Genomic DNA, 27,563 nt, shown 5'->3' on the forward strand with positions numbered 1-27,563 from the left:
TGGCCGCGCGGCCAGCGGCTCGGCGCCGCCGTGCTCGGGCGGCTCCCAGGCGTCGGCGTCGTCGTTGTAGCGCAGGCGCAGCACCGTGGGCCGGCCGGCGTCGGGCACGAAGGAGTCGGCCACCAGCAGGCGCCGGCGCAGCTCGGCGATGAGCGCCGCCTGCAGCGCCTCCAGCTCGCGCCGCTCCGCGTCGTGCGCCTCGCGCAGCTCCACCGCCTCCTCGCGCAGCGCCGCGTACTTCGCCAGGCAGCGCTTCAGCCTGCGCACGCGCCGCCGTCAGCGAAGGCCCGGAGCCCCGGCCGCCCCGCCCGCCCCGCCCGCCCTCTCACCTCTGCGTCTTGTGGTCCACCTCCTGCTGCAGCGTGGCGAACGTGTTGGTCACGATGGCCGTGGTCTCCTCCTCGACCTCGATCTTCTGCTGCATCTCGACCTCGCGCTTCTTGCGCTCGGCGATCTCGTGGTGCCGCCGCTCCAGCTCCAGCTGGCTCCGGTTGAGGTTGTTGATGAGCTCCTTGCCGCCGCCCGCGCCGCCCTGCACCAGGCGCTCCTCCAGCTTGCGGATCTGCCCCTCCAGCTCCTCCGTCTGCCGCCGCTCCGCCTCGATGCTGGACTCGGCGATCAGGTGCTCGCTCTCGAGGCTCGACGCGTCCGCGCTGTCGTCCGACGCGGCTGCGAACGGCGGTCGTCGAATCGCAAACAAATGTACGAGGAGATCGACACTCTCTTGTGGAACTATACACGCACAAGGTGGAGCGGAATACCTACAATGTTAAAACCCTTACACAGATAACCTACAAGTGACCTCCTATGCGCAATTCAAAAACAAAGTTAAGTGCAAGTTGATTAACCGAGTTCAGATTAGCCTTGCACTACGTGCGCCGAATGCTGCACGAACGCGAGCGGGAACTCACAGTTGTCGCCGAGCGGCGCCGGGCGACCCCTCTGCGGCCGCTCCCTGCGGGGCCTCGGCGGCTTCTCGCAGGCCGCGGCCTTCCGCCGCTGGATGAGCGCGCGCAGGCGCTCGATCTCGGCCTGGTACTCGCGCAGCTTCGCGTCCTTCGGGTCCTCGTTGCGCACCGGCTTGTTCTTTATCGCTGCAACCGAACGAGTTCGTTTCACGTTTTCGAACCTTACTGCGAACTCCGCACAATCGACTCACTCGTAGTAAAGCGGGTCGCGCGAATCGCGGTGGGCGAGTCATCTCAAACTACTTAGAATACCTACAACTAGGTACGTGTAGCGTGTACTGACCCTTGGCGCGGTGCGCGTAGCGCAGTGTGGTGATTGTTTCGTCGTAGTTGTACGAGGCGGGACCGATGTTGGCGATCATGATGGTCTTGCTGTTGCCGCCTAGCGAGTCCTGCAAGATGCGCGTGAGCTTCGAGTCTCTGCAATGCGGAAATATCACCCTTTAGTCGACAACGAGCATCATAAACCGAAAAAGGATTAAGCCGAGTCTCGCCCGAGTGAAACACGCGGTCCGGGAGACTTGGACGGGTGGGTACCTGTAAGGCACGTGCGGGCTGTTCTCGGCGAGCGCGGAAATGACGTTCCCCAGCGAGGACAACGCCTGGTTGATGCGCGCCGCTTCGCGCAGTCGCTCGCCGCCCGCGCCCGTCTTGCGCTGCCGCTCGCTGCCCGCCAGGTCCACCAGATTCAGCTTGCCCACGCTGCAAGCGCACAATGCTTTCACTCGCGGCACTCCTGCACTCTTCTGGTTTACAGTTATTACAGTGAGCCAAAACAAGTAAATTCAATGTTCAAACTAAACACTTTCGGGTCTTTTCGGCAACGTGTGTCAATTGATTCATACGACAGTCGCATTGACGCGTTCCTTGTGTAGGTATGGTCTGAATCATTACACAAAGGATAGGATATAATGATTCATTGATTTTTTTTATCTACGCGCGTAGCCTGGCTAGATTATGATCAATGTTTAGACAGAAAGCGTCCAGAGAGTACCTATTATTGAATCGTGCCGCGAGCGCGAAGCCCCGCGGCGTTCTCAGGTCTCCTCTGCCGCCGTTCAATCAACGCGATGACTCTAAAGTAAACGATTCCTTCCTGCTCACTGTTGCCAAACTATGAACCGACATTCACAAACTATAAGCCCGTACTACAAATCACTTTTTACCGTCGTTGCGGTAGTCTCTCCCGCTCCCTGGACGCTACGCTTTGAGCCAGCGTGGTGGACTATTGCCTAACTACCCTCTCTCCTATAATACGTTGACGATGTTGTCAAGTTGCCATTAGGTACATTGTGAAAGTAGACAATGGCAATTCTGAATTCCAATAACATAATAATTGTATGAAAACTGTTTAGGCATTTAGGTTTTAGCAGTAAGTATGTCACGCGCGTCGATTCCTTAGAGGATGGAAAGTTGATTCGTATACGTGTAATTGTCAAAATATTGCACCGTCCGCGTCTCACCTATCGCTAGTCTATCTAAGGAATAAGTTAGCTATACGTAGCCTTTGTTACTATATTTGTGTGATAAGGCACGTGCGAGAAATAAATCAGGTCACTGACTAAACAATCACCTTTAATAGGACTGCTAGTTCGTTTTATATGTTGCGTGTTCGCGTTTTGACTCAACTTGTTTATTCCTTATTAGTTACCAACTAGTCACACACCACCTTATCTTAAGGAGCGATTTCAATTCGTCCATCAATACAGCCCCCGACTTCTGCGCTCATCTTTAACTCTCCAACTTAAGATGCCATTGCATATCTACCTCCCAGTATTACGACAAGTCCTTTACTGTTCAGGCTATTCGTTTGTGGAACGCTTTACCTTTATATTATTTAACAAGCGAAATCATTGAATGTATTCAAAAGTATGGTAAAAGAACACTACCCAACTTTAGTGTGACTTGAACTGCTTAGGTATTTTCATGTTTTGAAATTATGTTTTAGAAATTTTATATTTATAGATGTAAGAATACATAGTACTTTACGATATTCATATATATGTATTGGTTTTATTATTTATAAATAAGCGTATATTTGCATTTATTTATTGATTTTTATCTATTGATTAGTAATTCTTCATACACCGCCGTCTTTTTCCTGTGAATTATATAATTACTTCCATCCAAAGGTTGTCTGGCAGAAATAGCTTAAAGCGATAAGACCGTCCATTGTATCACCGCTTATTTTTTAAATTTAATTGTATTTGTTTCCTTTTTTGGTGTACAATAAAGAATTTTTGTATTGTATTGTACCAGTGAGGCGGTCGGACTGGCTGAATTCTGGACCATAATAGTATAGTGTATGTCATCGACATGATAAGAAGTCCAAACTTTTAACATTTACTTATAAGTTTTAAATAGAAAACTTTGACTTATTAACTAAACTAGGTCACTCACGTATTTAAGTCAAATTTTTTGCTCGACGTGTTTTAAACTCGCTGTGGTCCTTATTCATGAGATTCCGCGACGGTGACGACGGAAACTACGCGCCAAAGCCCTGGCAGCCCGATCACTCAGTACCGCTGCAACTACCCTCGTTTGCTTCATTCAAAAGCAACCACTTGTATGATTGACGCAGGATAAATTTAATATCTTTTGACAAAATTACTATTGTTTGACTAATTAAATAAATTGTGGCTAATAGATGCGTGGCAGGCGCTAAGTTTTTGTGACGGAATAGACATATAACAAGACAACAAATAAATCTGCTCATCTAGTAATTGTGGAAGATAGATATTTCATATCATAAATGTGAAATATGATTGACCAATGATAATATCATTGTAACTAATTTTAACAACAGATAACAGACGTTTATTGTCTTGCTTCAAACATTCACAACAATACAACACTATAAATGGAATAAAATAATAAAAAAACAAAAATAAATTAAAATAAACAGTCGGAATAAAACAAACAACGTTGTCGACGATTGTGGTTGAATGCGTGACACACGCATAGACAACCACAAATTACACCCAAACTCACGAGAGAAATAAATGTAGGTCATACAAATATTTCTCACGGCCCGGGAATCGAACCTGGAACTCTACGGGCTGTCCGGCATGGTGCCCGTTCGGCCATGGAGGCAGTTATCATTCGTGTTACTGCAATCTCATTCGTGTGACTGTGTGAATTGAAATTCACCCTTGTGAGTCCCGTAGCAAACTATGTTGGTGCTTTTGTAACTAATGAATAAAGAATAAAAACAGGTCACAGCTTAGTGGGAATTTTGGCCAAAACAAAGCAACAATTTTCAGCTAATACCTTTTATACCTTTTATATACATCTTTTTAACGCGCACACTCATAGCCCCGCACTAGGGAAACCCTGTATCGCGGGTGCATTGGACACACACATATTATGTAGACAACCATAAATTACACCCAAACTCACGAGAGAAATAAATGTAGTACATATGCACACGCCGCGTGCGCATGAAATTGGCGACAGCTTTCTGGTAGTAATCGAGGCATAAGGCACTCCTTAACTTGAGCATTGAGTACAGTTCTGGAAAACGACTCTTAAACCTTAAAGGGTTTGTTTGAGTGTTGCTCTGTCCGTAATATTTATACACACATAATCTTAAATATATAGACTAAATTTTGTTTATACAAGGATTTTATGCAAATTTTAGGACGTGCACACATATTATATATGTCCTAAAATATATATATATATATATAATAAGTGTGTGTATACACACACTCATTATATTATGCCACCAGTTAGGCAACACCATCCCACTGATGCCACAATAAAATGGGTCCACAGGGCATGCAGCGTTATAAGAAAAGCTTTGGAACAATTAGTAGAAGGTAAGAAGGTAAGGGTGCGTTCCCATTATGTCGTGACGACAGATAGTCGTGTAAGTTTAAAGCGCCTCCGTGTATTTCAATGAAGTTGTTCACATATAGTATAACACGATTAACTGTCGTTCACAACTTTTTTGACGTTACGACGACAGACTATCGTGACAATGGGAAGAGCTAGAACGACAGTCGTCTGACGATAAATAAAACGTCACAATAAAAGTGTGACGACAGATAAGGCATTTCACGAAGTGTGGCATGACAGGGCCTCTTCGCCAGGCATAGTAGCGGCTATGCTGGCGGGTGAAGAGTTCCATGAGGCAGTGGTCTCCTTCTGTGAAGCGGTCATGCTCCAGAAGGAGGTCGCCGAGAGACCATTCCCGCTCGGCGGCGCGCACCTTCGCGGCTGCGGCCGATATCGGAGCGGTGACAGACGATCGATATCGTATTTTGCAGATCGACACCTTTAGAGGATTGATTTATTGCTTTGTAAATGTAATTTTGACGTAATTGCAAGCAAATAGTCAAAGAAACGATGAGGGATCTTGGAGGTCCGTATACAGTTTTGTTACAAGTTACTTGTTCATTTGGTGTGTGAAAACGAAAGTACGGCTAACTGGACCAGAGACGCACACGCCTACAACAATATCAATGTAAATTAGCTATAAGGTTAGGTACACTTAATTTTGACGAGCTATCGGGTTTCGTGGTGTCGCCATCTCTGGAGACCAAGGGTCGATCCCTGGCCGTGTCAATGTCCGTTTCAAGAAAAACTAACTTTTCTATTCCCATAACTTGTTCCATTACTTGTGCTTTAGTTACTTACTTTGGCAACAGAGCAACGTATTGCGATGTAGTCTAATGTTATTATGTTATCTAATTCAAATTTGACTTTGTAGGCGGTGTCGACATTTTATTAAGAAACCAGGAATCTCATAAAAGTAGGTGCATGTTATACCCACTCATACCCATAATGCTGTATATTTTGTACTTACTTACAGACAATGCAACGATGCGTATCCAGTACCGTATCGCTATTTCCTTCACTGGCGGTGATACGAATGCGACCTGTGGGCACCCACAGCGCGTGCAGGTGAGCTGCGCGTAATGAGCCGTGCCCGTGAGCAAACGATCGCATGCGCATGCGCGCGTTGACGTTTTAGTGATTTGTTGACGATGCGTTTCAGGCATATAAGTTTGAAGTATATATCAAATATGTAGTTTTTCATGTTTGCCTCAGTTCAGTCCTTCATTCAAAGCTACTTCCGTCCGTAAAACAAATTTGCAATGGGCATACGACGAATGGCGGTGCGCTGTTCTACTTATTACCCACATAAATTTGAATAACACAAGCAACAACAATCAATACGCAAAGAAGCCAAACTAAATAATAAAAAATTACGCTCACCTAAACATCAAATAAGGACATACAACACGACCTCGAGTGTTTTGTAAAAAACAAAACAAATTTTGAAGTACTGTGGGACCACGTGCCGGTCCCACTCGGCCAGCCGGCATGGCGCAGAGGCGCGCACCGCAGCGACATTAACAGGCGACAATTTACGCAAATATAAATATCAGCCGCCTCTGCCGACACCGGCCTTGGCGATGCCGGCGTTTGCCGGTGCTGTGTGACATGTCGGTCGTGCAACAGTTGTAACTCAAGCGGGAAGCGATATAGTTATGTCATTGATTATTATCGCTATTTATGGCTATGTTGCTGAATGCGCCCGCGCCATCCGCCCCGCCCCCGCGCGTGCGTACTATACACGAAAACGGAGGCCTCGTGAATGGCAGTTGGCTCACGAAGGCCATGTCTGAGTAATGGTTTAGATGTTTCGCTAAGAATTAAAACTAATCATTCGTACCCACCTTTGACTTCAGCAGGAAGAACAATTCCGTATGTTTTTAACGGTGCAATCTTTAGGAACCAAAACTGAAATCTTAAATTATTTTTCAAATAGAGCCAAACAAGAAGGAAACCTAATTGCGAGTCCACACCTGCTGTCGGCACTAACTCGGCACGCGCCAATTGTTGTCAAACCGTAACCTTAGTGCGGCCAGCGTGGATTGGATACCTCTGGTCTACTAGTAGACAGATAATAGCTTTTTGAAACCGATCAACAAGTACAATTTTTGGCCACTGCTCGTGTAGGTACTATTGGCCGAAGTCGTAGTTGTTTTGATAGTTTTAAAACTTTACTTTACGGACAATAGACAAATAGTATTAAACATTGAAAAAACGCATGACAGAAAAAGTATAACATTGACATCACTGCGATGTTGATGTTGCTGTCGTAGACGTCGCGCAGTACCTATTCATCTCAAACATGTTTGTAAATATGCACTCGCGTTACACGAACGACCACACGATGCATACACACTACCAGTATACCTATTCATGTCTCGTCAAATCTCGTTTTGCTATGGGCAGGCGCGCGCGTTCTGAGTCAGTTTACATTGGAAACGGACGACACGCCGTGGCCGTGCGTGCCCAACCACAGCAACTGACACCGATAGTCCAGTATTCAGTTCAATCTGGTTCACACAGCTATTAGCTATTGTCATTTTATAATATAAATAAAGCCTACTGATATCCAAAACATGAACTTATAAGCCTTTCTCGATAAAAAAAAAGAGTCGACAATCAACGGAACAGGTAAGTGCAAACACAGCCATAAAATGAAGCAAATTATGCCACCATTCAACAACCTTGTACATTATACAATTTAAGAGCGGCGGCAAACGTTTATTACGCGAGCGATATCTAGTACAACATACGATGGCATAGCTCTGTACAGATAGGTTCCATTCATAAGCCTGAACAACTATTTTGTAGATATTATGAGGGGTATTGCATCTATTACGAATAGCAGTAGAGTTCCTTGTGAAAGAGTTCGTCCAGGGAAGTACTGCCACCTCGCCTATTTCAGCCGATAAGCAGTAATGAGTGTTCCAGTTTTGAAAGGTAAAGCTGCTGGTAAAACCGGAAGCACGTGGGACTTTTCAGTTTTATGTCTAAGGGCGACGTGCGCTGTGGCAGTGCCTTTGCTATTTAAAGCGTTGAGTAGCGCCGCAACTGTTACACATATAAAGGCGTTTCGCTTGCCACCAGGCGTACAGCTTGTTAGTCCCGTCACTTCAAAATCATAAAATAATTCGCTTGAGCGGGACTTTTACCTTACCGTAATATAGTCTCGACTAACGCGGAAGGCAAAGAATAAAGACCACACTTACCGCATATACCGCCATGAATGTATGAATGATTTCTATTATTCAAAAACTCAGTTAACTGTCACACTATTACATTTTCTTATTTATGTGACAATGGAAACATTTGGATGAAAGTGAAATTAATATTACCTGGTTTGAATTTTTTTTCTCAGCCTGCTAGCTGGTTTTAACCGTGCTTACGGGCCGAAATCCGTATTAATTATAATTATTACACATAACATAAAATAAACTCACCGTCAAAAAAATCAAACAAGTATATTGCTAAATAGAAAAATTAAATACCTACCGCATGTTATCGCTCGTGTCGCTATTTTAAACATACTCTTACAATTATATAGTACAGCCAAAGCCATTTTCAAGCACTCAACAGCATTACTTAGCAAAAACAAAGTTGATAAGTGCTTATTTATAACATTTACCAACAAACGTAATAAAATAATTTATGAGTACAGCCTAGAGAGACATGTCCTGCAACGCCGGAAAGTGGTTAGAGACCTCGGTATATTATTTGATGAAAAATTAAGTTTCAGAAATCACTTTGATTGCATGGTTGGCAGGGCTTACCGGACACTGGGCTTTGTTATCCGTGCTACTAAGGCTTTCAAGAAACCATATAGCTTTATCCATCTTTATAGCTCATTGGTAAGAAGCGTTTTGGAGTATGGTACAGTGATTTGGTCACCTTACTACCATGTACATTCCAACAGAATTGAGGGTGTGCAGAGGATGGCTCTTAGATCTCTCTTTTATAGATTGGGTCATAGTCGTCGTCAGATGCCTGCCTACGAAACCAGATTATACCAATGTAATCTGGTATCACTAAGTGTGCGTCGAACAATGCATGATTTAATATATCTCCATAAAATCTTACACTCTCACCTTGACTCTGCTAACTTATTGTCCAATATCAATATTAACATTAGATGTAACCTTCGGTGTCCTCGGGCTTTTGTCCTAAATGTTTTTAAAAATAACACGTCATTTTACAATCCCATAACAAGAATGTGCCGCACCTTTAATGACTTAATTAAGGATAACATACAGTTAGATATATTTAATTCTAAGTGTCATATATTTAAAAAGTCTGTTGCGGGTGTCCTCAAGTAGTTGAAGTCTCGCAATTTTATTTTAACACTTTTTCTCTATGGTCTTTTCTTTTGCTCTATTTGTACCAACACAAAATTTGTAATTTATAATTAATTGACTTCCGACTTTCAAAACATGCTGTACGTACACGCTCCTGGTTGGCATTCTGGTCCAAATCTAGTTTTAAGCAAATTTATTTGTTAAATCTTTCTTGAATATCGACTGTTGTGTTCGTCTAATAAATAAATAAATAAATAAACAAACAAAGCATTCATAAATATTCGTGTCCGCGAATAATGCAAAATTAATGCCATTTAGTGCTCGTGAGTCGATGCATTACCTAATATTTCTGATAATAACGTGAAATCATATACCATCGAGTATATAACCAGAAATAGAGACGAAATGTCATAAACTGTTCAGCCATATCCAGCCAGCCCGAATTCGAAACAAATGACGGGTGTCGTCAACTGTTTCACTTCAAATCGACCAGTTAACTAGAGCTTTGCTATAATGAACGAAAATTTGCAAAATTACATATTTCATATTTAATTACCGATGAAATGTGATTCCGTTTGTTTTGTAATTAGATGTTTTGCTGTTTTTCCCACACCACCGAATAGAACTGCACGGCATTGTTAGAGATATTATCTTTATTACAATAACTACAGAATATTTTTTGGAATATACGAAGACGTACACACAGGTCAGTAGCTGGCCTGTCTATATTTCAGTGCAAACGAGAGTTGATATTTATAAGAGCTGTATCGCTTATGTGTTACCAGGAATATATGGCCCTTAATTCGTCTCTATTTCTGGTTTTATACTCGATGTCATATACATACCTATACTATACCTAGCTCTAAGCAAAAGGACGTCGACTGTCACGAGACGCTTAATCGATGTCCATCACTATCATCATGAGTCATGGACGGAGGGATTAATGATAATATATTATGTAATTTGTACAAGGAAGTACTTCAAATTTAAGTGAGTGTCGTCCAATCTATACAGTCCATATTTGTCCGCCATATTAATTTATGCATAAACCCTGTGAAAAATAATATTGACATGGGAATAAAACAGGTGTTATTAAGGATAGCATACGATTCTTCGAGAAAGAAAAGATGTAAAAGCCAATTTTTAACAAAAGTGGGTTGTGTTGATTTAATAATTTTTTTTAATTTAATTTGCCTTCGAAGCCTGGGAATTCCTTAATTTGACCATTATTATTGTTTTGGGTAGGTACCAATTTAGATTCTTCCCTCTCCCATAGCCTAAAAGTCTTTTTAAATCGAAGAGGGAGTGTAGGGAACACATAAGGCACGGTCGGCCAGGGCCAGGGACTCAGGTTCAAGATTATTATTTATTTTTAAGTATTCTGACTTCTTTGTTTTTTGAAGCGGGCTTAATATAGGCGCGTATTTATTTTAAGCGGACTGTTGATTCTATGTCACTTTCACATATTTTTTGCAGCTGCAAGTTTACCATTTTCAAGAAATTCTAAATCTAATATTTACAACTGAATGATAAGAAACCTTTGAATAAGATTATATCTTCGGGAAATAATATTTCCAATTTGTTGATTGTATTTTCATTATCTCTCGCGACGTTTTTTTGGCTTATACCGCACAGTTTCAACAAATTCCTAAAAGTCTGGGTCTCGCCTACATACGACCTCATAATCTGCGGTTCTTTCAGCTACGGCAGCAATCAAAACCATTGATATGGTAATACCGGGGCATTGTTCCCGTGACCTGCCTCCCTCACACTCTAGGTGACGTCCTTCCTCTCGGAAGTCGTAATACCTACTGCTGCTGTTTCAATTATTAAAATATTTAAGAACAACATTTTTATGTCATTGTAACACAATGTTTAATCATTGGCTTAATTTTTGATTGGTAATGTCAAAGAATATTCCAGAACGTTGTGCAACAAGTTATTTTGATAGACGGCCTTGCGTGAATTCACGGGATTTTGTTACAAACACTGAAATTGATGTTTCAAGTTGATTTCTCGCTGTTATGGCTCACTCGCATTAAAAACTCCTATCCAATCATTATTAAGCGATTTAGGGTTGAGATTACTTTAATGACAAAAAATCTGAACATTTGCCCGACTAAACGGCTTTACTTATTGTATATTTGAAAGTTTCGGCAAGTTCTCTAAGTAAAAGTTATTTAAGGTTTTTGTTGGCGAGAGACGAAGCGATTTATACGAGTGTTTTTTATTTTATTAACTTGGGTAAGTCAATGTGATACCTGCGACACGAACGATAAATTATGCACTTTTAAATTTTTTATTTATTAATTTGCACTTCACGACACACATCGCACTCGTACATGTAATTATTTGTTTAATTATGTTTTCTTATATAGATTACAAATAATAAAAAAATGTAACTTTAGTAAAGTATGAACGCATTGTAAGTTTGAAATACATAATGTTTAGTGTTCGTGTAATAATACGAAACTTATTGAAAGGAATAAATAGGTCGTTTTTTGACATCTTTTGAAATCGGCAAATAAAAAGCAAAAGCTAGGTACTTTTCAGAAATTGTATAATTTCTGTCGCTGAAAAGCGATATAAATTATGTACGTACAACGTCGATAATAGGTACATCTTCACATGATTATAGTTTATGTTCTAAATATATTTTATAAAATATCCTTCATATTTTTCACTATTCCTCCGTATGAATGTAATGTTCTTACAACTTTTATTCGATTATTAGCTACAAAAACCTATTTCTTACACGACTATTCTGCCGGTTGACCGTTTACCTACATTTCAGAATTGCAGATGTTTAATCGACATCCAAATTGATAACAAACTAATTACAAAACAGTAAAATACGTGTTTGGTCAGCGAAGCTTGCGCCGGCGCCGATGTAGACAGAGCGGGGAAACCTGAATGCTCATCGTCTGATGCCGGCCGAGGTTGCATTACAACAAAATTGCGTCGTAGCAATTGTACTGTACTAGCGTGTAGATTTCGAAACATAAGTATCTCTGTTTAACGTAACTGCCAACACGCAATAATCTTCACTGTATTTTAAAAATTTTCAGACCATTATTGTTCAAGTGCAGCAAACATCATATTTCTGTAACGTGTTTTTACCCTACTCATTCGCTCGTTCCAATCAGGTCATCAAAACCTCACAGAAGAGAGTCGCCATATAACACGATAGGCGAATAAATGTAAATAAACGAGCGAATGCATGCGTCATCCGCGAACTACCTAGTTGTTGGTTCGCGTTGAAGACTGCGAAAGAGCATGCTTTGCGCTCTACCGACTCCGTGCCTCGAGGCCGCGAGGTCGCGGGCGCGCGCCTGTGGCCGAAAGCCACGCTTGAGCCGTTAAAAAGTTAATATAATTTCATGAAAATGAAAAGGCCAGGCTGACGAGTCATTCAAATGGCTGACACACTGAAGCGAAATAGCATCGTGTCGTGACCCTGAACTACAGTCGCGACGGCGACCGCGACCTTAACAATGCCCACTGGTTAGCATGGTATTGATCGTCGTTTGTTGCGTGACATCACTCTGAAGCGCTTCGTTCAGGTGTCTGTCTATGAAGCGCGCGGAGACTATGTAATTCATGTTCTGCTACTCAATCTCTACGTAAGGGTACGGAGGGGTGGCCGGTTCGGGCCAACACACTGAACATTATCACATAGTCACATGAACGTAAATTTTAGAGTGTGCGTGTCTACATAGATAGGACACGATGTCGTCAAATGACGACACCCGTACAAACATAATTCTTGTTAACTAGTAGTAAATATCCGTGGGTGACGCCAGAGGGAGTCAGAATATAGTAGGTAAGGTACGTGTGGTATTGATCGACTGTCATCTGCACACACGGCCGCCGCGCCGCGCGTCAACCACTCGGGTGCCTTTCGTCTCTGGTAAGGGCTTCGTGTGCTTTCAATAACCTTAATACTCGCAACAAATTTCGCAAATAGTGCGGTACTCTTCGTGTGACGAAATGGCAAGCGTTCGTAAACATTCACAACTACGTCTACTGCTGCTACAACCATCTACATTGTTCGGCCGCGGAAGGCCACAACGAAAACAAATAAACTTTCGAGGAGTTCGCCTTACTAGCGTAAAAAAATGTAATGCAAATTTATTCGTGGCGGAAATCCACCCTTTGAGACTTGTTACTTCCCTAAAAAGTAAAATTGTATTTGTTTCAAACAAATTCAACTAGTACAATCGACTTAATCGCCCGAATCTGTGTCAGGGACACGCACACCAGCATTAGCGTTGACATCGCTGTTTGCTTAACGCAGCTTTGGCAACAGAATTTGTCCCGAATCGAAATGCAATCAATGGTCTGGAGCTAGGTACCAAGCTAAGTAAAAGGTAAATTAGCCAAAGTCTAAAGTACATGTTGCCAACACACTGGAACGAATCGTAATGGTTCCAGGCGGCCTACTCCCGTACTCCGTTCGACGTTACTACTACTGTCAAATAAGTAATACTCGACCGAATCAAAAAAACAATGTCAAGTATGGAGCTTCATTCGCATCATGAGTCGTTTAATTTAATCGAGTATTACTTATTTGGCAGTAATTGTTTCCGTCGGAGAACGAGAGTGCAAGGCCTGCTGCTCCGAAATGCATGTGTCTGTAAAGAGGGTGCGGGTGAGAGTGAGGGTGTATCGGTTATGTGCGGTGTGATCGCTAGCCATCACGTCCTTAAACATGAACAGCACTTCATTTTGCTATGTAATGGCAGGCGCATTATCCGTCCAAAAGTGTCTCATTTTATTGCAATATAAATTATCAAATCCGCCTGTTGTTGTTAAAATGTATATAAATAAAAATTAATTTCGATACTAAGAGGCTACCAACTGTCAGAATAAGAACACAAAAGGCGACAATGCAAAAATTGTGTAACATTCACAATTCAGACAAATTTGGCAAAATTTTATCTTATTTCACAATCTATCGATAAAACTATCGACGACAACTACATGACTATTTAAAATTTAATGAAAACTGGAAACCCCAATATTACTGCAATATTACTAAACTTGTTGCAACTAGTGGCCTACGTGCACCTTTAGGCAACATCAACACTGCTATCGGTTATATGAACATAAAAAAACACAAGAACACCATTTACGCAGTTGTTGGTAGAAAATAGACGTGATCCAATTCGCAGACGTGTGTTTTCATCTCATTTCAACTCTGCCCATTTCCTCCAAGAGACGGTTGGGTCATTTTAAATTGGAGTAACTAATCCGCCGCCCACCCGATGAACACTTGCATACATTTGGGTCATTTGATATTCATAGCAATTGCTTTAATGTACATGCTACTTGTGTACGCCTATTTAGTAGCTTTCAACAAAATAACATAAATCTTCGGTGTAGCTTATATTATTTATTAAAAGAAACAAAGGCATCAATGATGCGGCGAATGTCGGCCTCAATTTAGCGCGGTGGTAATTGTAGTCATAACATTAATTATCAAGCATTGGTTTTTGAATGCACGAGACGATTCAGTGGTCTTTAGGCGTAATTTTGATTGTTCAGTATTAGGTTGAACAATCTATTTATTCTAGCACCTTGAACGAGGTGCTAGAATAAAATGTGCAAAACCGAATAACTTGTGTACAGTACAGTGGCAGTGCGAAGAGAGTGTACTGACCGTATGCGATTGGTGTCGCGGTGCGCGCTCTCGACGGTGACGAGGAAGACGGCGTGCGAGCGCGAGGAGTGCTCGTTCATGTCCGTGCGGCCCGCCGCGCGCTGCCGGTTGCCGGCCCGCATCACGCGCTCCATCTCCGCCGCAGACTTGCACACCACCGATGTCATCTCCGGGATGTAGAAGCCGTTCAGCTCCTGCCGCCATCACACGCATGATAACGCCTTTTTCGTCGCGTGAATTTTTAAAACACCCCGCAACGAGGTTGAAATAAGACCAGGACTGGAGGCTCCACAATCCACTCTCTAGAATGGACTCATTGTGTATTGCAGACTTCGAGTGCGCGGCCAACTATTTCTGTCAAATTTGACAAAACTCTTACTTTACTAATTTCGATATTGGGAAACGATGGAGACAACTAAAACGACAGGAAAGCTAGGTCAGTAACGCAATTTTGGAGTCTTTTTACTGAATGTGACCCGATTACAATAGAGGATATTCATATAATCGCAAGTCTAGAGTTTAAGACTCGTAGTTTTCCACTAAACGATTATCCAGATATTTCGGAGAGGTGACAAGCTCCATGGTTCACTGACCAGCGCCGACTGACTTGACAGCTTAAGAAGGCATGTCTGTCTACCCTCTTTCGCAGCCGATCAATTTCTAGTGGCGTAAACACGGTCACTCACTTTTTTCCCACAAGCCACACTCAAGAAATAAATAAAAAGAAGTTATTGCCCTGTCATGAAATCTGTACCTAGTGATAATTATTTGATCACATGCCTAATATACACATACACTTTGTTGGTTTCGGAGTCAAATCATTAAACGCGTGCCGAAACGCGTACAAGTACAAGGTATACATTATCCATTCTGTACAATTATTTGCTATCTCAATTCATCAGCATTATTTACGAATCGAGTACAGTATACTTGTTACACGGTACACAGTAGCGATGCACGCGACATAATCGTAATTGGGCTTGTGATGGGCGCTCGTCTACTCGTCGGCGAAACGAGTCGCTCAAGGCGCGCGGGCTTCAGACAAGCCACACAATTATTACTCGAAAGTATTTGTGCCTACTTATGTTTTACGCGTTTTGGGATTTAGCCAGACATTTGCCGACGACGAAAGCGTGGAACTAACGTTTATAATTTATAATAGATATTTAACACTATGAAAGTCAAAAAGCGAAGTGAAGACATTTTTTAAGTGTTCCTCAAATGTGAAATTAAACGCAGATGGCGGACATATTGTCTTATGTATAATTCAGCGAATAAAAAGCGAGCACGCGAAATAACGCATTTTTTTCATTTTTTTTTTTCAATAACTTGCCTTTCAATTTCATTACGCGGAAACAGACACGTTAGCGCCCTAGAGTTACTCATGTTTGATCTGTAATAATCTAAGGGTCGTATTCCAGAACTCTACTCAATACTCAAGTCAGGACTTGAGTATTGCAGTGAGCACTGAAAATCATACTCAAGTCTGCTCAAATCCTGACTTGAAAATTGAGTAGAGTTCTGGAATACGTGCGTTAGACAGTCGGAGCCGACTCTCGTGAAAACTGTAAAGAAAACGTAAGCTGGGCGACATAATAGGTAATTAAATTACGAACATCACTTGCTAATAGTTAAACAACGCCCGTAAGTAATTGGAGCCGCGCCAACCGACAACACATCGACGGCAACTCTCTGACGTAGGTAGCAGTACCATGGGATAGATAACGCGATAGTGGAAGGAACAATGACAATGGCTTGTATTGCAAACGGACGCGTTGTGATGTCAGCGATCAGCACTAGACGCAAGCACTTGACGTGTTATCGCGAGTAATCAATGCCTAATGAATAAAAAATAAATAATGGTCACGCGTACTCGTGGCTGACATATGGCGTTATTTTGTGGGGAAACAGCACGGATGCACAAGACTTGCTTATTATTCAAAAAAGTGTGTGCGTGTCCTAGCTAACTTAAAAACAACTGAAAGCTGTAAATCACACTTTAAGCGTTTGAAAATATTGACTTTGCCGGCGATTTATGTTTTAGAACTATGCAAATTTGTAAGAGACTACCCTGAACTATATTTAAAAGAAGGAGACCAATCTCGACGCTGCCCGTTGCCCGGTACAAAAATACGATAATAACGATATAAATGTTATAAACATTGTTAAACTGATGTTGTACATCAGATAAAATTTATTTTAAAATTTGTGTTTAAGTTGTTGACATTGATAGCTATATAATGTATTTAATTATTTTATTTTGACTTATACGTTTAAGTTGTTTTCAGTTACGTGATACATTTAAATTTTTTAAGTCTGTGTTTAGCTTTGTTGACATTTTGAATTCTATTGTATTTCAATTGATCGAGCTTAATGACTAATTGTAATCATAAAACATTGTACATCCGACATGGGTATGAACTGTTGTACTCAAACTACATGTAACTTCTTTTTAACCAGTTCAAACAATGCATGATTCTGATTCTGATTCTGAAAATAATTTAATCAAACAGCCATCCAAATTAAAATTAGTGTCTTCTAGTTCACATGAAATGGTCATTAAGATATATAACAAATTACCTGATGACATAAAAAATGAAGAGAACAACTACAAATTTATTAAAATACTAACAAAAAATTAATTGACAAATGCTATTATACAATTCAATAATATTTTGAAGATAAACTATTTTAGAATATAATAAATCAACTATTATACAAATACACTATTTATTTGTATAATAGTTGATCTCTTACTTTGACAATTTGTAATAATCTTTATATTTTTAACCCTTTATATCTGTATATTTTAATAATTTTACTTAATTGTACTTTTGACTATTTGTAACAATTTCTATGTTTTAATTTATCAAATTTTAAATGAAATATAATGAATTGTAATACAACTTTAGATTTATTTCAAATTTACTTGAAAATTTACATTGCTGTGCCCTTACAGGGTTCATGTTTCGTACAGTACGTATGTACTAATTTAAGACCTATATTTAACAACATGTATGCAATAAAACATTTGAATTTTGAATTTGATCAATTAGCGATCGCGCGGCTCTGCGGCCTACATTAGGACGGATAATTTATCGGCTCTTTGAGACGTCTTTAACCATGGCCACAATTCTCAAACACTGTACAAATAAAAATAATGTAGGTAAAGGCTATTGAGACAAGTACGGTAAAAAAATATTCTCATTCGATGCTTCGATGTGGTTGATATATCGTATGGTCTTTATTAAACTTAGAGGTGAACAGGTACTCCATGATGTCACCGCAAACACAACATTTGTCATGGCTCTGGCTCTGGGCGTGTGATTGCGAGAACAAATACACAAAAGTGAGTAAAACCCTTTATGACACGTTGCGACAATGTTTACTAAACTCCGCGCTCGGGTACGGTTTTCTTTGTGTCGATTTTAGCAAATCCACCAAATGGCGCTTGCGCAATGTTTTGCATTAAATTTGCTGTGACATAATCGCATTTCGTTACCACTTACCAAACGATGTTGTCGACCAAATTATCGTGACCAACGTTCACAGGAACAGGAAGCGTCAAATGACTGCTGCATGCATGGTTGATCGGTGATTAGTAGCTAACATAATTACCTGGCCTCTAATAGTGAGTTTCTTGCATTCTTTCGAGAGCAGGTCGCGAACGTCTTCGAGGTAGAGTTCGACGTACGAGCAGGAGACGAGATGCGTGAGGTCGGACGAGGCGGAAGTCTCGATGTGCTGGAAGATGTGGTGGAAGGCGCGCGGGATCACTCCGGGGTCGCGCTCGCCGCCCTCCATCGTGTGCGTCTTGCCGGTACCGGTTTGGCCGTACGCGAACACGCATCCGTTGAATCCGTCCAGCACTGACGCGACCAAAGGACGCACCTACATCGATAAAGGCTTTTAGTACCTACTGCCACATGGACATGCTTCCTGTTGTAAAGATAATTAAAATTAAAAAGTAAGAGGACCAAGTAGAACGCGCTGCGTAGCCGGCACAGGGTAATTTAATATAAATAAAATATTTTATATTTCGAACAAATATTGCCCATGTTACAAAGATACAACTAATTAACACTAACGCTAAGGACGACGGCCATGAATTGCGGATACTTTGTTCCGACGATTTATTTACTTTTTTTAATGAGTAGATATTTCAGAGTGGGACTACCGATTCGTCGATGTTCAGCCTTGGTCGCGCGTATAATAGCATTGAGGAGTAAACATCAACAGCTATTGTCACAGGTGTGAAGTGTACCTACTACTCTGCGGCGGCGGCGGCGAAGCAAAGATGCCTCGCAGCGCTGCGCCCGCGCGCCCCGGCGCAACATCCGCATCGAATTTACCTCAATGTAAAGCGGAAGCTGTAGCGTTAACACCTACCTACAATAGTAGAATGTAGTAGAAGTGATTTACTTAATTGTAAGCATTGCAGGGTGATCAAACGAGTGCCGGCCACGTTGCACCTGCGCCACATGCCGCTTCGCTCGCGGCTCAGTGTGGCTCAATGCAATACTCAATACACTTCACTGGTAATGGCGCTATTGTTTCTACACAAAACAAACAAATAGCGCATTGAAAAGTGAAACCAACCGCGGCCGAGGACGCCTTTTTGTTAAATCGCGTAACACCCACCGCCATCGCCAGCGCAGCTGCCCCGTTGCGTAACCTATGTGGGCCAGGCGGTCGTTCTGATTGATTATGGACTTATCCGTACACCGTGAACGGGACCCACTTATGTTAATAACTCTACACCTGCCAAATCAAACTCAATATATGCGATAAAGACGAATTGTAACTACTTATAATGTTGATAATGTTTTGTTTAATGCCTAATTCAGTTTCACATGATAACGTTGGACTGTAGCGAGGCGTAGGCGTCGTGGGACAACGGCAGTCGCTGGCCACGTCTTTAGGCTTCCACAGTCTCATGTTTTGGCAGCACTTAGTGTCGCTGCCGCTGCCGAGACAAAAGCATTTTTCCGCGGTAGAAACGCGTGGAGACATACTGATAATTTATTTTCCTCGAAAAAATATATGGACTGGTGTTGATTGTTTTATAATTTCTATTATGCAACCCCTGGGATTTTGGAACATACCTATACTGTCAAAACTACTTTTGTAATACAACGGGTCAATATTTTGAGCAGCGTGCCACATGTTATTCTGGTATCAAAATGAACCGCTGCAAATAGATACTCACCATCTCGTCGTAGATGGTCTGGGTGTCGGCGGAGTGGTCGTAGGCGGCGTCGTACGTGAATACCTTGTCCTGCCCCTTTGGGTTACACACCTGCACCGCGCCGCGCTCCGGCCACACGCGCACTACCTGTACCACAAAACAACCTTTTACAAGCTAGCACTAGAAGCATGATTTAAAGAATTTAGTTTCTCCGAAAAATTCACCGCTTTTGTTGAACAGATTTAGTTTCATTTGTCCTCAAACATGATTCGATTTTTTTTCATTACACCATTTGACAAATTCATTTCCCAATTCTCATTTAATTTTGTTTCACTAATGTATCGAATAGAATATGATGTTTTTGTACAAAGAACGTTTGCCATAATACATTCTATGTTTTATACTTTGTTTTCCCTCGGATTTAATTTAGTGGACTATAAAACAAACATAAATATAACAAAACAAATTATTTGTATTAAAATGCACATAATTCTTAATAAAACAATAATTTTAATACAATCATATACTTTTACAAATTACAGTCACAAGGGACTTGTCAACTTATGTCTCAGGGTTCACCCTGAGACATAAGTTGACAAGCCGGGCGCAGTGGCAGTGCCCCTCAGATCTTTGCGATTTAAAGCTCCGAGTGGTACTGCAACTGCTACGGACAGGTGGGTGCCTACCAGCAGGCGCGCGACTCGTTTGTCCCGTCACTTGGTACTTTATAAAAAAAAAGCTATACTTAATTATAAATGAAGTTTAAGTTGTTATTCAAAAAACCCGATAATTATTTAAAACATGTTCGGAAATGCAAACAAATTCACTGCTGGCACTCGCCGGCCGCAGCCGCGCCACACTCGCTTCGCCTGCTGCTCTCGACTCATATCAGTGTATGAAAAAAGGAATAATTCCATTTCCTCTATTATATACCGTAAGTAGAACCTCAGGTGATATATTAAAATTTTTGTATGCTTACTTAACGTTCCAAAATAGCAATAATTTTATGTAAAACTGATAATTACACCATAAATCGATATTTGTTTTATAGTCTGCGGTGTAAAAAAACACCTAAATGTTACTTCTACAGCAGTGTAAATGATACTAACTTCAAAAATACAGATTTGTTCCTATTCTAACTTAACAACGGTTACAATGAAGTAGTTCGATTAAACATCAAAAGTGTTAGGTCAAGAAATAAAAAAATTATTTTGAAAACGAAAACATTTATTGCTTCTCCTGAAAAGTTAGTTTTTCTACATTACGCCAACTGAGTGTCATGGCGTCACTACGTAATCATTACTTAAATTACAGTTTTTCAGACAACAAGAATCGACTTCTGCTAATGATATTTCTGTGTTACAACTTTGTACAAAAACAGTCATCGCACTAATGTAAAAAAATCGAACCGTGTGTGTGATATTTTACCCACTTGCTCCTCGCGCCGATGTGTGAGGGTTGTATATTACAGGTGCTCAATGTAGATTACTTTAAAAAATGAGAATAATCACGTGATTTGGTTAACCTTATTCATTTTGCAAAGCAACAGGTCAAAATTGACATTTTGCCAAAATTATTTCTGAAAAGCGTCATTGTTACTTTTAAAGCGAATTTATATGCAAAGTTTCGACACCTTTAATTGGTAGATTAGAGACAGAGATAGGGTTGAGTATTTCGGAGTACACAAAACATTCTTAACGGACTAAGACTAATAGTTATTACCCTAGTGTATTATTCAATGGATGGACTGGCATCAAAGAACGCCCTCAAAACTCACGGCGCATGAAGTGCGAGCGGTACCATAAAGAGGTAGTATATTAAAATGTAATGATCATCATTTCGTTTTTACGAAAAAAGTACACCTTTGGATCTCTTGGTTGGTAAAATGTGCTCCGGTTTTGGCCCGTGATGTGCCCTGTCTACTTTAAGATTTCATAACGAAGTACTTAAAGTTGAGAGGCACATGTCTAAGAAATTGTCCTAGGTCGGATAAAACCGAAGCTCGGACTGAAGAAGCACTGTATACCGTTCATACTGTCTTCGTACCGTTCGTACCGTTTGATTGATCATGTATTTTACATTAAAAAACACTCAGACGAATTGGACAAACTAACTACTGTATTAGTTAGTACCATTCAGTTAATAATGCATGTTTGCATTGCGTGTGATCGCTATATCTACGTATTAGGTGTTCGACGAATGAAGAATTCCTGATGGATCCGTATGGCCCTAGTATCGTCCCTGGCGATCGATACCTATCACCTGCTGCCACCACGGTTCCTTATCACCACCACCGGATTAATTACTTATTCTATAGGCTTCTAATATAATTATATAGATGGTCCCGTTCTGTTATGTCCCATAGCCGAATCCGAACATTCACAAGCCCTAAACGAACTCAAAAAACATTAGGACTCGGCAAAGAAACGGTCACAGATGTTGGATGATTATGTGCTGGCCACTCCATGGTACGTGCTCGGGCACCCTGTTAGTCGGCCGGCCTTTGGCCAAATCACACCTGCAAGGGATGATCACACTTTTGTTTCTCTGTGGCGTTGTTGGTGGGCGCCGACAGTCGCTCGTACCATTTCTTTTCACTTCGAACCTTCGGCATCTATAAATTGGAACATCAAATCATAATATCGTCTATTCGTGCACATCGATAATTCGTCACGTCTGATCGTGTGGAAAACATTGCGAGTGATTTTGGGAAATACTACCATTAGATGTTTGCTATTCTTATATTTAAGTAAAAGTCTTGGTTTGTGGTTTTACCTAGAGCTAATTCCAAACCCATGGTACCACGATTTCGTCGAACCAAGGTAAAGTACTCTTTTATGTGGAACTGTATACGTTTTTACAATAAGATTCCGGAACATTAAGATTATCATTTCCTAAGTTTAAAAACTACTAATTAATTTTTTATTGAATTGATATTCAATTATTTTTTGTGAAATTACTCCACTAGTTTGTTACAATTATTAATACAAAGATCGAACACTCAGAAAAAATACTCAGAAAAAATTTATTATTATAAATTTATTTAAAAACTACATTAAAAATATTTTGATTCAAAGGCATATTACAAAATTGAAGACCATGTGTTAGATAAAGATGTATGGAAAGACGACACGGCTCCAGAATCCACACAAATTTGATTCAAAGTGTATTCCATAGCATTTAAGTTTATTTGAAAAGAGCAATCCCTAAAGTTTCTTGCTCGTTCTTCTCAGGGAAATCAGCGTAGTGAACGAGCAGTAGCTTAATGTAATGTAATGTAAATGTGACGTTTTCAAGAGAATAAATGATCTTTGACTTTGACTTTGCCACATTTTGATTTTGAACATAGAACACAAATTGGTACAATTTTTCAATGTACGTTGCATTGGAGAATGTGGTTATGGTGTTTACGGTTACTATATCGGTGAATATGCGTGTGCGCATTTAGGCAAGCACGTTGCCCCAGTACCGCCCTGGTTCGCTGCACTGCGACCCTTGTGCGAATGACCCTTCCGCCCCACATAAATCTTATTTCATTGTCCATAAAATAAAATTACAACTGGGATAATTTTTTCTTCAGCAATGGAAATGACCATCACTTAGCTCTACGTAGCAACACTTCAGTCTCTCACTTGAAACCGTGGAATTAGAATGGTTACGCATGAATACTTAGTAACAACACCTTTCGCTGACGGTGGAGGAACCTGCATGTTCCGTGCAAGGCCCGTGCTCAGCAACAGGACGCATGATGGAGTGCTAATGCGTGGTTACTCCAATCGTCTGAGTTCAAAGATCAGACAAACAAAACAAAAACAGATTTTCAGTAACAACAAGAACTTAACATGCAGTTTGGCAGGAAGGCAGCCTGCCATTAATTCAAACTGAAGGTTGATTAACAAGGTGTTTTCCTATTTTCGCTTGGTTCAATGCTACATAAACATTCGATTTGACGCCACACAAAAAATTACCGTTACCGCACACGCAGAGAATATCTGCTTTAATTCTATAATGGATATATATTTATTAATGACTCGACGAGTGTTTCTTGATGTTCTCCTGCCGTCAAAAGGTGATCGTTGGAAATAATGAACTATAAGTCTAAGTTTCATTATATTATTCATGTTGAAACAAGCGAGACTATTTAGGAGCACGCTTAATTTTATTTAAGCTTGTAAGCGCAATTAAGGTCTTGCTCCACGTATTTTCGAATTTTTGAACTTTAAGTCACCTACTTATTTTTTTATAATACCAAGCGACGGGACGAACAAGTCGTACGCCTGGTGATAAGCGACACGCCTATTCATCACAGTTGCAGCGCTACTCAGAGCTTTTAATCGAAAAGATCTTAGGGTTTCTGCCACTGCGCCCGTCACCCTGGGACTGACTTGATAAGTCCCATGTGCATGTAATTTCACCAGCACCCTTACCCTTCCAAACCGAAACGTAGTAATGCTCACATTATTGCTTGGCGGCTGAAATAGGTAAGGTAGCAGTAGTTTATTGGACGAACTCTTTCGCTAGGAGCTCTCCTGCTACCAACTGAGTCCTGTGTATCCTTGACACAGCCATGTCTTGATCTTGGCTTACTTTTGCAGCCTTTTTACAGTCTTTGTCGTTATAGTATACATATACTATATCGGGGAGTGCTAAGTGTATGCTACGATTACATGACAGATAATTGAATAGATCTGCACGCAGCACCGGCGAACCGGTACGGTCTGAAGACCTTCGCTGCAAACGTGACCAGATGTTCTACGCCGCAATATGGGCCAACCCTGTATGGTCATTACTCATTACCGATCACCTCCTTGCGCTTGCTGGTAAGCACCAGTCAGCTGCCACGCGTGTTCGTTTTTTTGTTTTGTTCAACTACTTGTACGTTATCGATGACTGGTAATGAATTTAACAAAACACGTTCAGTTTTACAAAGTCATGACATAATTATTAAAAATATCTATCTAATAATCTAATCTTCTCATACTATTTGTGCGAATTTCGATAGCGCTGTGTACGTTTACAGTTTATACAATATACATACCTCATGTAGGTAAGTTGACAAAGCTTAGAATAATCCAATTGCTAAACAAAAAAATACTAAAATGACTAACGACGTCAAGTCCAAATCAAGCAAGTCGAAATTTCAGACACGAGATGGACACGAGCTCAACGAACTTTTCATGTCGTAGGTTTCGAGTGGTTTTGTAGTTGCTTGAGCATTTACAATAAACCGACATAGTTGATTGAGTCCAATCGTACTGATGCAAAATACTCTAGAATGGTACCTAATGAAATCTAAAGAGTGTGTCGGAAATAGGTTCTGTACTACAGTCGCAAAATCGAGAGAAGTGCGATAATGGTTGGAGTCGCATCATCGCCGCCATTATTTGTATTACGTGCTAGTGTAAGTAAGTATGTAACTAGCCGTACCTGGTCATGCTATACACAGAAATTGTGTCATGGGTAGAGAGCTGTGGGTGACTGAATACTGCAATGTCAAATAAATCCCACCATATGTATATATCGTACTTATTTGGTTATAACGGTAGGTGACTGTGTAATAATATGGTGGCGTTTATTTTTAAGTTCATTCAAGTCAGTTATGGCAGGAATTTATTCGAAATACCTTCCAGTTGTTAAGATCGTTACTTTACTCTACCTAGCTACCAAGCTGGTGCCTTAATCGGTTCTATTAAGTGGATTGTTGCCCATCACAAACATTATCTGCTTGAAACGATGTTGCTTACTTTCATTAAAGAACTATTAAGGAATACAGAGTCGTGTTGAGCTAACAAGCTACCGCGATGCAGGGGCGTCAATTTGCAAGGAGCGCAACACGATGCAGCCGCGAGCGCGCCGTCTCACTCGGGTCGGGTGAATCACAGCCCGACAGCCCTTAGCCAAATCTGGTGTCTGGCTACTTACTCTATTAGTTAATTATCAGATAAATATCGTTCCAACAGTAGCAGCATTGCTAGCTGCTGAATATTTACGGAATTACTACACTATAAATAGTAAGGAATTTCGGTACCTATTATCACCAGTGTGCATTATACGTATATTGTCCACAGTGTTTTCCACTCTCCTAAACGTGTTGTCGGGACGACGCGCCACCCCTGTACCCGCGTATAAACAAACAGCGGAGGCTCACCTCCTCGTAGCTTTCATTCCTTTCCTTCTCAGAGAGCGGCCGGCACCGCACCACCACCTTGACACACTCGTTGAGCGCTGTCCGTGGCCTTGCCGACTTCTCCATCCTAGGAAGCTTCCTTTTTCGTGTAAATAAATACCGAAAGACAAAGTCACCGATATCGATCCATTCGGAGTGTATTCAGCATCACCTGTTTTTATTGATTTTACACACAATAAACGAATACTGATTTATGCAAAGGTGCATTAAAAAAAATATTTTAACACTATTAAAAACTTAAACACACGATTAAATATTTAGAAACGTAACAAATTATACAAAAATCGTAAATTTCAATAAAGTTAATTTGCGTACATCCACTACACACGGACATTTCTTTTCAACTGATTGAAAATTGCGTTCATCTAGCTCAACTCTTTATTATGTTTGTTTCCAAAAACGAGATAACACTATACTAAACGATTAAGCTTGCTCTCTTTTCCATGTTTTCATGCACAAAAAAGCACGTTATCGTTTGACATTTTGTATTGCCATAGTAATTTTTTGTTACTACCTTTTTTCCATCCTACAAGTTACTATTCTATGGGCGTTTAAGGGCATTTAATTTTCCGAAAAATTTCAAATAGTGGAAATAGTTCCGGAAAAATATAATTTCGAAAGCATATTTAGTTCTGCATTTTAGAAATATCTTTTGAAGTTTTAATTAGCGTGAATAATAAAATGAACTTGAATTATAAAAGCCACTCATAGAAAAACGAAATTTAAAACGTTTTCATATCAGCAAAAAACCTCCAACAACTACACCACCACCATATCTTCTTGTAACTTTAACTTTTGATAAATGTCAACGTCAAATGTCGAAAAATAAAGGAAAAATATTAGAAAATATCCGAAGAATATTTATTTTTCTGAAACAGAGTTTTTTTTTCAAAATGGAAATTTTTCCAAGACCCAGCACTAGCCGTGTTAAATATTACCGTAATATCAGAAACACAAATTAGAAAGATATGTAGGAATAATCTCAGTACAGAGTACTAAAAAAACCGACCTCAAAAGTACGAGGAATTACATCTATTTGCCTAGTTTTATTGAAATCGGTCACCGGAAAGTGCGCAAAACCTGGATTCATCGCCTAGTTCGGCACTATACGGAACTTGACACAGAAGATAATAAAAAATTGGTTCTCCCTTTGTTTCCATAGTCTAACACTACTTAAAGTATATTGAGAAAAAATCGCCTTCAATTGGAGAATAGCAAAATCAACCATTAAAATAATTGCTCCTTAAAATAAAATTTAGGCGCTATTTATAAAAATGAATCTTCATGCTTACAGGTGGATGATTTTCTTCAAAATTAAATGGGACCACTTTGGAGGTACCCTCTTTCCTAGAAAAAAAGAATCGTCAAAATCCGTTCACAAATACTACTAGTAGTACCGCCACCTTACCAAATAGCAGTAGAG

General features: G+C 40.6%; 1 protein-coding gene across 1 annotated transcript; it reads right to left on the reverse strand.

Annotated features, from left to right (window-relative positions):
* Positions 1-6: 6 nt before the first annotated feature.
* Positions 7-26,283, reverse strand: LOC113236307 (kinesin-like protein Klp68D; the record flags this gene model as incomplete). The annotated part of the gene is made up of 10 exons (XM_026472318.1): positions 26,102-26,283; positions 22,472-22,567; positions 19,975-20,100; positions 18,384-18,656; positions 14,766-14,959; positions 1,506-1,670; positions 1,252-1,388; positions 912-1,094; positions 330-669; positions 7-259 (listed from the first exon to the last, which is right to left on the reverse strand). Coding segments are annotated over exons 1-10 (1,872 nt in total), but the record flags the coding sequence as incomplete, so codon positions are not given.
* Between the last annotated feature and the right edge of the window lie 1,280 nt (positions 26,284-27,563).

Source organism: Hyposmocoma kahamanoa, unplaced genomic scaffold (genome assembly GCF_003589595.1).
Source record: "Hyposmocoma kahamanoa isolate Upper Pololo Valley unplaced genomic scaffold, ASM358959v1 91, whole genome shotgun sequence".
NCBI classification, from domain to species: Eukaryota; Metazoa; Arthropoda; class Insecta; order Lepidoptera; family Cosmopterigidae; genus Hyposmocoma; species Hyposmocoma kahamanoa.